The following is a 16,311-nucleotide window of genomic DNA, read 5'->3' as shown; positions in this document are numbered from 1 at the left end:
TTCTTGTTCACATTGGTATTGTTCTGAATTTCATATTAATGCTGTCATCAGGTTGTGAGGGCAAAGAAGAAGGATACAAGAATGGTGTATGCTTTGAAGGTCATGGACAAAAAGTTGATCACCAAGGAAAATAAAACAGCTTATGTAAAGTTGGAAGGTATTGTCCTCGATCAACTGGATCATCCTGGTGTTGTGCGGCTCTATTTTTACAATTCAAGGTACATTTTTACTGTGTAGGTATTCTTGATTATATCTTTCATTATGTGCATACTTGGTTATGATAATTCTATCTTAAAGCCAAAGAATTTCACTTGATTGAAAATTGCAAATCTTTCGATTGTGGTTTGTCAGTCACAATTCAATTTTTTGCTTTAATCTTTAAATTTTGTTTGCAATTCTCCTAAAATTAACAATGTTAAATTATTATTAAGTAACTACTTTATATTAACTACAAATATCTTGATTTTGGACTAGAACTTTGTGAAGTTATTTCATGAACTGAATCATAGTATTAGTTCAGACTAGAGAGTCAATAGGTATTAATGATTCTTGATTCGCAGTCAATTATAATAATAACAAGAATTTCACTGACATAACAACTGAATTTAGATTTTAATTTTATTTTCTAAAATTTTGTTATTAATAGACAAGCAGTCTCCAAATTATGAATATTCAAGAAAGATTCGATGGGTTATATTTGGTTACTAATAAAGAACTTTAAACTACTTCTTTGTCTCTAAAGCTATTTTTTTTTTTCAAGTTTTTTTGCTTGAAAAAGATTGCTTTTTAAAGCTAATTGATGCTGTCTATTTTCATTAATTTTTCTTTTTTTTTTGGGATTATTTCATTTTTCACATATATATTTTATCAAACACACCCTTACTTCGTTATTACTATTATTATTTATAATACTTTTGAATAAATTATTCATTTTTTTATTTTTAATTCAAACAAAAAATTTTTAAAATTTGCAAAAAAAAAAAATCCCACACAAAACGGGGTATACATTCTAGTTGAAATTAAAAAAAGAAAAAAAAGAGAAGTGATTTTAGAAGAAATTAGATGCAAAATGAGAAGCGAAGAAGAAAAGTGGACAAGTGAGCCTGAAGAAAAATTTTCAAGTGACAGTTTCTCTCCCAGTTAACTCCTCAATTTGATATTCAAATAGGAAAACTTTAATAAATTTTCTGTAGTCTGTTCCACTTGTATTCTTTCCAATTCGAGCAACGTTCAAACTCAATTTCAAACTTTATCATTAGTGTCTTTGGTATAGTTTTTCAAAATCGCAAATATATTGCTAATTGAATGTTAAATGAAGACCCATGATTTTGTTTTATAAAAATTTTTTATAAGTATGATTTTAAATTTTTGTTTATATATTATAACGAAAAATTAAAATGTTACACATTAAAAATCATACCATGCATATTTAATTTTTAATGAAATTACAAACACAAACAAAAACTACAATTATAATTAGACTAAACCCACATATTAATTTGGTCAGACTTTATACAAAAAGTTTAGATGATCACCTTCCGTGATTTTTTTACCACATTAACTGTACTTGATCACTTTGATTGCAAAATATTAGACCTTGGCTTACAAGCAAGGGCTAATATTTCCTTATCTAAATACCATTTTTCAAAAGACAAAATCGTAGCAACAAATTACCAAGTTTTAAGCTGACAATACGCAATTAAAAAAATCTTTGCGTCAACGAAAGGAAAGCTGGAGCAAAAAGGGCTAGTCTTTGCTCCTATAATCCTCCCAATTAAAACCCTAGTGAAAGAAGGTTTAATCCCATAAAACATTTGGTACAATTATTATTAGTTGTTTATTTATTTATATGGTTATTTATTTGAGAATAAAAGTTGTTATTTTAAATTTTCATAGAAAATTTTTCTTTAATACATCTAAAGGTAAGTATATAATTTTAAACTAATGAAATCTTATTTTAGTGTTCAAAAAAAGATCTTAAGTTAAAATCTCATTATATGTAAGTTTGATTTAATTTTATAATGAATTTGTTTAGTTATATTTTAATTTGTTGATTAATTTACTTATTTGGTTAACCAATAAATTTTTATATATAAATATAAAACTTAATAATAATTATAATTTATATTTATAATTTCATCGAAAAAAAATTGATCCAATAATATATAATCGTATACCCAATATCTTCTTCTTGCTAAAAACTTAAGGAAAAAAAAAAACATACATACACACAGATTTATCAAATTGATTAATTTATGGTAAACAAATGGCTGGAATAGCTCAGTTGGTTAGAGCGTGTGGCTGTTAACCACAAGGTCGGAGGTTCAAGCCCTCCTTCTAGCGTTTTAACATTTTTTCTTGTTTTTCCCACAATAACAATAATTAACCAAACCCAATTTCAAAATGTTGCTCGGCCCGTTAATTCAACCCAATTTCTAAATCGACCCAATCCATTTTTGTTTTTTACTAATAGCATAACCCAATTTTAGGTGAAACTTTTTTTTAATACAAAGATGATAACATTCCTAATATATCTAATCCTTACAAATTTAATAATTTAATGAAATAAAAACTTTTATATGTTTTCCCATTTTCTTTGCTCATTTGTTTTTGGAATGTTTCAAAATTATATCTTTTTTTTAACAATTAAAATTTTTACTTTTTATATTTTAAAATTTTTATTTATGATTTTTTTACTTTTCAATATTAAAAATCATGAAACTTTAATTTCATATAAAAACAACTTTTAACATTAAATTTTTAAATTCCATGAAAGTTAATATATGACAAATATTTTAAGACAAAGGGATTAACAATTTTCTAAATATACTATTATATTTTGGAGTTTTGATCAATAAATAAAAACATGGATCGATTGTTAAATCGATGAGAATTTCGGTCATCGATTCAATTAATTTAATTGATTCAATAAATTATTTAGTATTCTTTCAAAATTAAAACTTATAGAAAACTCTAGAAATAGAAAAAAAATTTTAGAAAATTGAGAAAAATAAGAAAAATCAAGAAAAAAATTTCAGAAAAATTAAACAACACATAATTAAATAATACAAGTAACAAACAAATCCGTAAGTTCAAACATTAAAGAAATCTAAAATCCAAAGTTCCAAAGTCCAAACTTCAACAAGGGATAGAAAAAAAAAAAAGTCCACATTGGTAATAATATATTGGATCACGAAATGAAGAATTTTGTAAACCACATGATCTTGAGTGAATAGTTAGCCAAATTTTTTCCCTAAGAAAGCCTAAAAATTTTTAAATTCTTTGTTATCTTGATTCTAGTTGAATTTCACTTTGTTGGCAGATGGAGATTATAACTAATATTTTTTAATGACTTTTTTATTTGTTAATTGTAACATCATCGATACTTTTACATAAAATATTTCTCATGAAAAATATTATAAAAAAAATATGAATTTTGAAATAAAATTAAAATAAAAATTTGAGAGAAAGTATTTTTTATACTCTACCTAAAAGTTAAAGAGTCATCAATAATTATTATCTACAAAAAATATTATTTTCATTTTAAATGAATATCGTAATGGATCTTAGATGAAAAAGTTATATTTAAATTTGATCTTGATATTAAAAAGTTTTAAGATAGTTTTTTAATCTAAATATTTTTATAATATTCCTAAACAAAGTTTTTTTTTTATCAAATAAAATTGATTCCTTTTCAAAAAAAAAAAAAGTGAAGAGAATTATCATCAAATTTCAAGTTGAAACAATTTTTATCCGATACCAAAAAGATAATGTATAATTAATTTATACTATTTTTAAATGAGTGTTGTAGGTGTTTATTTTTCTCTATATATAATCGAATTTCTGAACTTAATTTTATTTTTAAAAACCAAAATATATTTTCGATAAATCTTAAACTCAATTTTTATTTTATTAAAAAAATAAAATTTTTAGGTGATCAATCACATTTAACAAAAAAAATTAATGATAACTCTCAATTTTTTTTATTTACAAAGTTTTATATCCTGCTATAAGATTTACGAACCGACACATTGCAACAATGCTAATTGTTATATATGACCAAACCTCACCGAGTTACTAACATAATTTATAACTAAAACAAAATTGATCTAGATATAGACAAGAGCTCAATCTCACTTAATTGAGGTCCACAGAAGTGTTGCAATCGTCACGAGCTCTCTAACAACACTTTCTAGGCTCCAAATAAAGGCCTGAATGTGAGAAGAGAAAGAATTGCTCTCTGTCTTCATAAACTGAAGTTATGAAGCCTAATGGATCGATCTCATTTATATAAGTAAAATGATGGACCATTTTAACATGTTAGTTAAAATTGACCCATCCTATCATAAAATCAAATGCAAAATTAAATTGATATCACATTTAATGATAATAATACTACTAATTTAGATATATTTTAATATAAAATCATAACAATTACTTAGTAATTGATATTAATTAATATAATTAGATATATAATAAATTTATTAATCCACTAATTAAGATAATTACAACATATCATTCCAATAGTAACTTGCTCATTTTTTATTGGAGAATATTGTTCAATCTTTTTGCTAGATCCATATGCTATCTATTATTTTATTGTTCTTTGTCCTTGGTTAGTGCAAACTTGGGGTATAGCAAAAGATAATGCTCTAAGGGTGCATTGATGATGGTTAGAAATTAGAATAGGATAAAAATTCCTTATTTTGTGTTTGATGTTCACTTTAAGAGGATGAAAGTGTAGGGATCATGATAGTTATAATACCATTTGTTAGGTCAAAAGATTCAATCCAATCAAATTAAACAATTATATCAACAGAAGTAAAATCAAACAATCAATCAACTAAACAAGAGATAATAATTTAATATGGTTCGATCCAATTGACATATATCTATGGATGAGAAAAAAGATCTATTAGTTGTATACAATCTTAATCAATCATTTAATAATTAATACCCATAGACCCTCTCAATTTTCTTTAATCTTATGGATTGTTCTTAAGCTAAAATATATACCCATATACACCCATACACCATATCGATGTAGATCTTCTTAATCTCCTCTAGTTCACTCATAAATATTTAAGCATACACACCCATAAGATTTAAATCTCCAATAGTCCTATGAAGTGTTTATCTTTAAAACTCTATAACTCTCTTATATATTTTTTTTCATATCTAACCTTATAAAGATTTTATCTATTTATAAATATACAAACTTATAAAAATCTCTTTTCTCTTAAAATTCTTCTTTTATAAGTATTCTTGTTTATCAAGCAATTTATATTCAATTCTAAACAAATTTCTTATGAAATTTGAATTATTACTCCCGTTAAAAAGAATGATTAAAAAAAAAGAGATGACCCTATCCTATGTAAATAAAGAGACTTATTGATAATAGGATGAGTCATCTTCCTGTAATTTGCATAGTCCAAACATCAAAAATAAACCTCCTTTAAATAGGGTTGAATCATCATATATTACGAGAATAAACTATGTTGTGTATGATCTTTATCTTCCTAAAGTGAGCACCAAATAAAATATATATTGATTTTATATTGTCTCATCTATTATTTTATACATAAAATAATTTTAAATATTCAAAGCTTAATTCATAAAGATGTGTTCTTGTTCAATCTTATTTTTTCCTGTTATTTCTACCATAGATCATGATTATGTTTTTTCCTTTCTGGGCATGACTCACTCTTATAGTCCTGGAGTTATTAATATATTAATTATTGTAATTTAATTTATAATGTGTAATCTTAGTGATGTTTATGTTTAATTTTTTTGTATTGATCAATTAAAGCTATGACATTTATCTTTTTGGTGCTTTTATTGTTACCCTTTCAATTTGGTGACGAATTTTAATATAAAGCACAATTGACTTTTGTGACAAATATTGCAAAATGGATAGTTGATCTTGTATTCCATTCATGATATTTCAAGGGTAGGATTTGTTTCAGAGCAGAATTTCTCTGCAATTGTCAACTACAATGAGAATAACCACCTATATAAGAACAACAATTGCTACATCGGAAGAAAATAATGTGCATAACTTAGCAATAATTTTTTATCAATTAATTTTTGAATTTAACTGTTGTGTAATAAGGAGTAAATTCCCATGGCATATTCGAACAATATGTTACGGTCATACCTTCTATTGTATAATTTTTGTTATGTTGGAACAAATTCTGCATTAAAAAAATGGTTAGTGAAAAATCACAACCTATTAGAAGACTAATAAGGCAATTCACGTCAAATGTAAAAAGCTGTAGATATTTGGGAGCAAGTATTGGCTGTCCCCACCACTCCTGCAGAGGATAGAAAGTAGGTAAGGAAAACCGTGCGGACCTTAGCAAAAGTAGACTAAAAAATAATTGACCCATCCGATATGAAAGTTTTGTGTCTTCTCTTAGAATTTTTTTTTCAAAGAAACGAAAGTATATTTTGGTTTTGATTTTTAAATTTTAATTTAAAATTATGGGTAAAATAATACTTTATGTTTTATTATAATTATAAAATTTTTATTGCTTTTTGCTATTATCTCAAAATATATTAATTAAAGAGATATAAATTTTTTTAATTATTATAAAAATAAATTATTATTTTTACCTTATTTTTAAGTTAAATTTTTAAAATCAAATTTTGTTTTCATTCTAAAATAATTATTTATTTTTAGCAATTATATTTTAAAAAGATAACAAAGAATACTAATTTTTAATTTATTATTTTAAGTTGTAAACTTTTTTTTGCAAAATTTGATCAAGAATCATATTAATATTATTTTAAAAAATTTAGTACCACCATGAGACAATTTAAAATTTAAAAATCAAAATGAAACTCAGATAAAAAATTTGAAATTATAAATAAACTTTTATCAAATTTTTATATTTTATTAATGTTAAATATAAAATAAAAAAATATAAAATATTCCTACGTAGAAATAATGCTGAACTCAAATTCAAATCCTACTTTTTAGAATTTTACAATCTCGAGCAGCGGTAGGACACCCATGAAACCGTGTGAAACTAACTGTATTGCATTCATTTGTGATTTGTCTTGTCAAACGACTTTTTCCAACAAAAGTTCCAAACCAAAATGAAACAGCTGTGAATGAGAATCCAATATGAACACACGCAACATGGACATGCACAAAATAGACCCAAAAAACAAAGACTTTCACGAACATTACTTAAAACTCATTAGCTTCTGCACAACAGACTGCACTTCTTTTCCTCTATTTCAAATTCCTACTTCTTGATTTTTCTACCTACTTCCATTCTTCTTATAATTCCTTCCTCAAATTTATTTATTTCATCATGTCTTTCATTGGAGAGGCCGCTTTATCTGCGTTCTTTGAGGCGTTGTTTCGCAAGTTTTCCTCTTCCGAGTTCCAGTTTGTCACTGAGGAGCGGGTTCGAAAGGAGATTATGAACTGGGAAACTATGCTGAGGAACATCCATGCGGCGCTTGCTGATGCAGAGGGGAAGCAACTGCAGAGCCAGGCTGTGAAGATTTGGTTGGCTGACCTCCAAGACTTGGCTTACGACGTGGATGATATCTTGGACGAGTTTGCGACTCAAGCTTTGGGGCGTAAGTTGGTCAAACAACATCAAGCCACTACGAGTAAGCCTAAAAAATTTAACCCTGCTTACTTCACTGGTTTACATCTAAGTTCAATCAAGTTTAATCATAAGATGATGTCCAAGATTAAAGAGATTACTGGAAGATTGGAAGGTTTAGCCACTAGAAAGAGTAACTTGGAGCTAAGGGAAATCACTTATCATGTTGGAAGGCCCATGACAATCCCAAGAAGGCTGCCAAGTACTTCTTTGGTGAACGAAGCTAATGTACTCGGCAGAGACAAAGACAAGAGGGCAATACTTGATTTGCTGTTGAGGAACGATGGCAGTGATGCTGGAGTTTATTCTGTGATTCCCATCGTTGGCATGGGAGGGATTGGAAAAACAACCCTTGCTCAACTTGTTTACAATGATGGCAGCATAAAAGAGCATTTTGATCTTAGAGCATGGGTTTGTGTTTCTGATGAATTTGATATCATCAGGATAACAAAGACAATTCTCCTGTCAATCACCTCCGAGCCAAGTGATATCAATGATTTGAATTTGCTTCAAGTCAAATTAAAGGAGAAGCTATCGAAAAAGAAATTCTTTCTTGTTTTGGATGACGTTTGGAACGACAACTACAACGACTGGTTGGCGCTTCGATCTCCTTTTGATGCAGGGGAACCAGGAAGCAAAATAATTGTCACAACACGTAGTTCCAAAGTTTCGTCAATTATGACAACTGCCGCAAACTACTCATTGCAATGCTTATCAGAAGAAGATTCTCTCCGAATGCTTGCTCATGACGCATTAGAAAGAGAGGATTTTACAGGGCATCCAGACTTAAAAGAGATCGGCTTGGAGATCTTGAAGAAGTGTGATGGTTTGCCTTTGGCAACAAAAACCATTGGAGGACTATTGCGCACAAAGGTTAATCGTGATGCATGGAAAGTTATATTAGAGAGTGATATTTGGAATCTGCCTCAACATGGAAGTGACATTATTCCTGCTCTATGGTTGAGTTACTATTATCTTCCTTCACAATTAAAGCAATGTTTTGCTTATTGCTCTCTGGTCCCTAAAGATTATGAATTTGGTGAGGAAGAAATAGTTCGATTATGGATGGCTGAAGGTTTTCTCAATGGACCAGAAACTAAAGGGCAAATTGAAGATTTGGGCAGCCAGTGTTTTGAAGAACTGGTATCAAGATCATTCTTTCAAGTATCTAGCATGGATGAGTCTCTATTTGTAATGCATGACCTGATTAATGATCTAGCTCAGTTCGTTGGAGGAGAAAAATATTTTAAAATAGAGAGAAATGACGAAATGAAGCACCCAAGTCGCGCTTGCCACTCCTCTTACATGCTAGGCCACTATGACAACATCAAAAAGTTTGAGTCCCTTTTAGAAGCGAAGTCACTACGGACGTTCTTACCCTTTAAGATGCCGGGGACGTATGAGTGCTTCTTAAGCAATAACGTTCTTAATGATTTACTGCCGAGATTGAAATGCTTGAGGGTGCTCTCTTTGAAAAGGTACCGCATCACTAAAATACCAGATTCCATTGGAAATTTGAGACATTTGCGCTATCTAGATTTCTCTCATAATTACATGAAAGGTCTCCCTGATTCAATATGCGCCCTTTATAATTTAGAGACTCTTTTATTAAGGCGTTGCCTGTGGATTGAGAAGTTACCTACAAAAATAGGAATGTTAGCCAACCTTTGCCATCTAGATATTGCCGGTGCAGATTCAATGAAGGAAATGCCAAGTGGAATTGGTAAATTAACAAATCTCTGTGCATTGTCTAATTTTATTGTGGGCGAAGGCGATGCATTGAATATAAGAGAGTTGCAGAATTTATCAAATCTCAAAGGTCGGCTTTCTATTTCAGAGTTACAGAATGTGAATGAAGCTCAGTATGCAGGGGAAGCTAAGATATCAAGTAAGTCTGACCTCGATGATTTAGAGCTGGAGTGGTGTAAAGACTTCAGTGAAAATTTAAGAAAGAAAGAAGTCCAGACAGAGGTGTTGAACTTGCTTCGACCAAATGAAGTGCTTAAAGCGCTTGCCATCAGGTATTATGCTGGAATAGCATTCCCAATTTGGACAGAAGATCCTTCATTTAAAAATTTGCAGTCATTGAAGTTTGTAAATTGTCCAAATTGCACATTATTACCTGCACTTGGAAAACTACCTCTTTTAAAGGATCTTTATATCGGGGGAATGAAGAGCGTAACTAGTGTTGGCAATGAGTTCTATGGAGAGAATTGGACAAATGCGTTTCCATCGTTAGAGAAATTGCATTTTCGAGATATGCCGGAATGGAAAACGTGGAAGCCATGTGAAGTTGATGAACAAGGAAGAAAATTCCGTTGCCTCCGAGATCTCCTTATTGTGCGTTGTCCCAAATTGATAGGGCCATTACCGGAGTGCCTTCCTTCTTTGGAAAAACTTGAGATTGGTAATTGCCAAAAATTGGTAGTTTCAATTTCAAATCTTCCAAAGCTATGTGAATTAAAAATCGATCGGTGTGAAAAAGTAGTGCTTGGGAGTTCTATGGATCTTTGGTCGGTAAAAAAAATCACCTTTTCTAACATTTCAAAGTTTGCATGTGTAACCAGCGAAAGGGTGTCGACGTTAGAGAAGATGAAAGTAGAAGATCTCAATGTTAAAGGTTGTGAGGAATTGGTTTCTTTATGGCAAACAGAGTGGGGTTGGTTGGTGCCTTTGAAATCTCTTCGTAATTTAGAGCTTGAAAATTGTCCGCACGTCGTTTCTATAGGCGCAACGGAGGAGGATAAAGCAAAGATTTTGCAATTAGACATTCCCTGCAACGTTGAACATTTGGGAATAAAATATTGTGAAGAGTTCCAAAAGTTATCGAAAAGCGTTACATGTCTTAGAGAGCTAGAAATTGCAAAGTGCCCAAAATTGGTTTCACTTTTGGCGGATAACTTTCCCTTAACTCTTAAAAGTTTGGTGATTAGGGAATGTGAGAATTTAAAGTGCTTATTGGAAGATGGGGAGAATATCAATTTCAGCTGCAATTCTCTCCTTGAATTTCTTCAAATTAGTTATTGTGAAGCTCTCAAATCATTATCATCAAGCAGTAAGTTACCCGTTGGGCTTAAAAGGTTGGTGATCTGGAACTGTCCAGAGCTAGAATTTGTAGCACAGGAAATTGGGGATTATACTTGTCTTGAATCTATTGAAATCAGGTATTGTAAAAATATTCTGTACTTACCCCAAGGAATGGACAAGCTTAAATCTCTGTATATTGCTGGGTGTGAAAAACTTGAAGCTCTGCCCAACCTTAACTCTCTTCAAGACTTGACCATATTGAGTTGTCCAAGGGTGACATCCATCCCAGAAGGGGGTTTACCTACCAACCTAACAATGCTTCACGTCTTTGGACCCAATATTTGTAAGGTAGTAATGGAGTGGGGATTGCATAGAGTTAACTCTCTTAAACATCTCCAAATTCATGATGGTAATTGTGATGCGGTGACATTTCCAGGAAGGGGTTTGCCTACCAACCTAACAATGCTTCACATCTCTGGACCCAATATTATTAAGGCAGTAATGGAGTGGGGATTGCATCGACTCACCTCTCTTACAAAACTCTATATCGATGGTAGTAATTGTGTAGATGAGATGTCATTTCCACAAGAGGAGATCAAGCTGCCCTCTTCTCTCAACCTTATTTCCATCTCAGACTTCAAAAATCTAAGGAAGCTATCCTCCACAGGCTTTCAGTATCTTTTCTCTCTTCAATTTTTGTGGATAAACAATTGCCCGAAGCTCAAGTCCCTTCCCAAAAAGGAAGTGTATCCCTCACTTTTGCATCTAAGAATTATTGGTTGTCCATTGTTGAGGAAAAGGTGCGAAATGGATAAAGGAAAATATTGGTCCAACATCGCTCACATACCATGTGTTTACCTTCGTTAAGAATTCATCTACGAGAATGATCAAGAGCAATGTACCACCCACAGGTATTTTAATTTGAAACTAATAGTACCTTTTCTTCTGATTTTTTTTTAAATGTACAAATATATCCACACAAGTAAAACAACTATGACTTAAACGAGCATCGAATTAACTTGCATTTAATTTTTAAATATTTTTAGTTTTACCTTTTTACTAATAAATCGAAATGATAAAGCCATTTCCTTATAAAGCAGAAGAATTAGATCATGTATGACTCATGTATTTTAATCTGGAATTAATTACTATTTTAAGTTCTGATTTTAAGAAAATATTTCGTTATTAAGTATTGATTTTAATATCTACTCAATTAATTACTATTTTTACTATTTTAAGTACTGATTTTAATATCAACTCAAGTACTTTATTTCTTTGGTTTCATGTTGTTTTCTATTTTTTTTGAAGTGATCATTTGTTTGGTTTTCTTTCATCCAATTTTGAATGGTACTAAATGAGCTGTAAATTTCTAGCTTTTGTCCAGATGTCCAATCTTAGAAGAGAATTTCCCATTTTGAGCTGATGGATGTTTGGATGTGGCCTTGTCTTGTTTCTACAAGAGGAAGATATATATAGCATTGATGCAAGAAAAGGGATTTCTGTCTAAAAGGTTTCAGAATCTGTCTGTCGAAAAAATGGTGAATTCTCAAACATTAATCTTTTGCATCTCTTTTGACGACTAGCCTCTTCATTTTGTAGATAAATATGGTTGAATGTTTCTTAATTGCTGGTCAGATGATGCAAACGTGATAGAAGAGGAACTGAATAAAGAGAGCCTACTAGGCACTTTACGTTTCCTCCTTCCATCCTCTTGTTCATTGTAGGTATGCCTCCTAAAACATCTTCTCATTATTATAATTAATCAGTTCTAAGATTCAACCTTTCTCCAGGAAGTGGAATTCTGCACCCTCTATGAGCCCTTTGAGCAATGACTCTGCTCAGCCACCTTCCATCGATGACTTTCAAATAGTGATGTTGCATGTTTGGATGTCATCTTTTCTTCACGAAATAGGTAGAATGCTGCCCACCTTTTGTTCATCTCTTTTTGAAAGTTAAGGTTTCTTCAATTTGTTGCTAAATATTGATGACTGTCCCCTGCGATCAATTGATCAAGAATCTGATAGCTCGGTCCCGTTGTGTGAATATTGATGACAGATTCATTTGTTAACTACAAAAAGAAGCATGAATTTTCAATTGGAAGCCAGGTATCTAGACACTGACATCTTGTTTCGTTGAAATTTCAATTAAAATGAAGATCACCATAATAAGTATCATGTATTCATTGTACTAAAACAGGCAATTGCAGAATTTCTCCGTAATGGAGCTGGCGATTGATAGCATGCTATTGTGTGTAACAAGTCAGGTATTTCAGTTTTAATTATTTTCTTTTGCCTTTGAATTTAAGGAATTTAAAGATTGCTGGACCTTTGGACTTTTGCTACTATGGTACCTGCCTGATTTTAAGTCAACTGTATACTAACTGAGGTGAAAGTGAAAAGAAAGAAATAAACATATTTTGTTTTTACAAAGCTAGTTGTATTTCATTATTAATCATTCTCTTTGGTTGCCAATGCTGCTTATTTTTTATAATTGACTTCTACATCTAATTTTCAGATTATGGAATTGAATAGATTTTTTTTACAATACTAATTTATAACATTGCAGCTTTTGTTTACATCAGTTCTTTTCTCACCAATCTCCAATTTTACTTTTGCTTTGCAAGAACCAGATGCAGTGAAGCTTAATACAAGAATATTACACCAAGCATCGATCCTAGTGGACATGAAGACATAAGCTTCTTGGCTTTAGAGCATGAGCAGGCTTGAAATCCATCCCTTTTCTTCTTTGTAAAATGGTCATTGCTTTCACTTGACTATACATGTCCTTCAAACTATTGCAGGTGAGAACATTTAGAGTTTTCTGGTTTGTTTCTGTTATTTATATGCATAATCAGTGCTCATTTCGTATCAACAACTATTTTGGCTCTTCAGGAGGTATGTGTTTCTGCCATCATTAATTGGATATGGACCAAAAGCAGTATGGCAGTCTTTTGTCCCTGTTGTTGCCTAACTCCTTATGCCATGTAAGCATCAAAGATTTTTAGAGAATTTAATATGTTCAGTTTTTGATAGTTACTCCCACACAGTTAACAGAATGCGTTTGACCTATTATGACAGGATGAGTGAAACTCAGTCGTTATAATGCTCTCAAGATTCAGTGATGGGAAGTTGTCTAGGCTGCATTTCCTCTTCTAAAAAGGATTCTTCCCAACTGGTTTCATGGTTAAGATTCATAGCAGTGTACTCGAATCCCACGTGGAAGAAAAAGAATAAGCTTTTGGGTTCAACCATGATTCTAAATTGCATGATTGGCATTGTTGGATCTCTTAATCCTTTCTTCCAAAACGAGTGATATTAGAGACTAGAGAGCAACTTGGAAAACATGGCTGGTGATGCTGATTCAAGAAAGTCCAGTTCTGAATACTTGATGATGGCTGCACAGCTATATAGCTTGAGAAATTGTTTCCCACCAAAAGGAAAATTTGGTGTTTGTAAGTGGATGCACAAATTAAAAGAAAAGGAAGAGAAAGAGACCACCTTCAATCAAAACAACCAGATATGTTGTGGTGTCTCCACAAACAGTCCACTTTTGGTGAGATTGCTCTTGTTATCGAAGAAATTTACCTTTTTGTTGATATCTTCTTGTAACATCCTGTGGTTAAACTAGAGAAGACTCGTGTTATAATCCATTATTTTGAGTAGTGAAAGATAAGTGGGCTTGGTCCCGTGGTTTTTTCCCCTCACCAAGGGGTTTTTTGTGTAAAATTTAGTGTCCTGCTTTTTATGAGCTGATTATCATTTCTGTTTATTCCTTTGATATATAAATGATTAATTACTTGTCTTTCCACTTCCTGCTGTGTTGCCAGTCCCCATTATTTTGGTTAGTAGCGTTGCCTAGCTGTGAACGATGAACTTTCCATTATGTATGAGGCATAATCAAATTTTTAAAAGGAACTATCCATTATCTCCTAGTTAATGCCTCAATTTGATAATCAAGTAGAAAAACTTTAATAAATTATCTGTTTCACTTGTATTCATTCCAATTCTTACAACATTCAAACTCAATTTCAAACTTTATCGCTTGTGTCTTTGGTAAAATTTTTCAAAATCACAAACATATTAGCTTTGTTAATTGAATGTTAAGTGAAAACCACAAAAAAATTTATGGTTTTGTTTCACAAAAAATATTTTATAAATATGAGTTTAAATCTTTATATATATATATATATATATCATAACAAATTCTCTTAATAATTGAAGTATTACACATTAAGAATCATGTCTTGTATAATTTAATTTTTAATGAAATTTCAAGTACAAGCAGAAAATACTATTATAATTATGCTAAATTACCAACATTTTAATTTGGTTATATTTTAACCTAAAAGTTCACAAGATCGTCTCGCGGGATTCTTTACCATATTAACTATACATGATCACTTTGATAGCAAAAAATTAGACCTTGGCTTACAAGTAAGTCCTAATATTTCCTTATTAAAATACCTTTCCTCTAAAGACGAAATAACGACAACAAGTTACCAAGTTTTAAGCGAACAACATCGGGTAACAGGTGCAATTGAAAAAATCCTTGCATCAACAAAAGGAAAGCTAGAACAAAAAGGCCTAATCTCTTTTCCTGTAACCCTCCCAATAAAAATCCTAGTGAAAGAAGGGTTTAATCCCATAAAACATTTGTTACAATTATATTAGTTGCTTAGCCATTTGTATGGTTATTTATTTGAGAATAGAAATGGTTGTTTCAAATTTTCATACAAATTTTTTCCTTAATATATCTATAATTAAGTATATAGTGTTACACTAGGGAAGTCTTATTTTAGTGGCTATACATATATATATATATATATATTATATTACAGGAAACAAAAATACATTATAAAATATGCTAACATGGATGCTACGTGGATAATCTCTTTTTATAACATATAGGATAATATTTATATTATATTATTTATCAATTAACTCTATTTAATAAATTATTTAAATTTAATATGCTTGGATAATTATGTAAATTTAATATGTTTAGATAATTATTTAAATTCAAATCAAAATCTATAAAATATTAAAAATTTTATATAAATTTTAAATTCAAATATATTAAATTATAAATTACATTTCTTTTTTAATTTAATCATTATTCCAAATATATATAGGCTTAATAAACTTTTATTTGTTGTCTAATAATCTTATTTAATAAATTATATAATTTAATATTTTTTGGTAACTATTTAAATTCAAATCAAACTCTATCATAAATTAAAAAAATTTACTTAAATTTTGAATTTAAATATATTAAATCATAATTTATCTTTTCTTGTCAAATTTAATCATAACTTTACATATATACATATATATATATGTATATATGTGTATGGATAAACTTAATAAATTTTTACTTGTTGAAATCAAGATCTCAAAATAAAAACAAAGAACTTGTAAAGTGATAGCATTACTCTCTAACCAATGTTATTTTATTTGTTATTATTAGAATTAGAAATTGAAGAATATGATTTTTTTTTATGTAACGATTATGACTTATGAGTTTTAATAGAAATGGATAAAAGTTAGAAAGAATAATAACCACATCATACTCATGTATAAGTAAATTCATTTTATTCTTTTATTATTCTTTTATTTCTTTTATTTTTATCTTTTAGTTTTAAAAATAAGTTTGTGATGGT

The 16,311-nt window shown here is 30.0% G+C and overlaps 1 protein-coding gene and 1 non-coding gene across 4 annotated transcripts; both read left to right on the top strand.

The window, feature by feature from the left end:
- The first annotated feature begins 2,269 nt into the window (after positions 1 to 2,269).
- Positions 2,270 to 2,343, top strand: TRNAN-GUU (transfer RNA asparagine (anticodon GUU)). The gene has a single exon. It is a non-coding gene; the product is annotated as a tRNA-Asn (tRNA).
- A 4,877-nt stretch (positions 2,344 to 7,220) lies between these two features.
- On the top strand, positions 7,221 to 14,451 carry LOC111297043 (putative disease resistance RPP13-like protein 1). 3 transcript variants are annotated; one of them, XM_089741148.1, is made up of 9 exons: positions 7,221 to 11,563; positions 12,037 to 12,162; positions 12,252 to 12,372; positions 12,443 to 12,564; positions 12,708 to 12,757; positions 12,849 to 12,915; positions 13,276 to 13,452; positions 13,544 to 13,635; positions 13,730 to 14,451. In XM_089741148.1, the coding sequence occupies exon 1, from the start codon at positions 7,323 to 7,325 to the stop codon at positions 11,517 to 11,519; it is 4,197 nt and encodes a 1,398-aa protein (XP_089597274.1). In that variant the 5' UTR covers positions 7,221 to 7,322; the 3' UTR covers positions 11,520 to 11,563; positions 12,037 to 12,162; positions 12,252 to 12,372; positions 12,443 to 12,564; positions 12,708 to 12,757; positions 12,849 to 12,915; positions 13,276 to 13,452; positions 13,544 to 13,635; positions 13,730 to 14,451. The 3 variants fall into 3 exon arrangements, with proteins under 3 accessions (XP_089597274.1, XP_089597273.1, XP_089597275.1); XM_089741147.1 differs by having other exon boundaries at positions 12,252 to 12,376; XM_089741149.1 differs by having other exon boundaries at positions 12,026 to 12,190; positions 12,288 to 12,376; positions 13,282 to 13,452.
- Positions 14,452 to 16,311: the final 1,860 nt, after the last annotated feature.

The sequence above is a fragment of the Durio zibethinus genome, chromosome 12 (genome assembly GCF_047325235.1).
Source record: "Durio zibethinus cultivar Kanyao isolate XHJ-2024 chromosome 12, ASM4732523v1, whole genome shotgun sequence".
Lineage (NCBI taxonomy): Eukaryota > Viridiplantae > Streptophyta > Magnoliopsida > Malvales > Malvaceae > Durio > Durio zibethinus.
The sequence above is the reverse complement of the archived record's forward strand: the minus strand, read 5'-3'. Positions and strand labels throughout refer to the sequence as shown.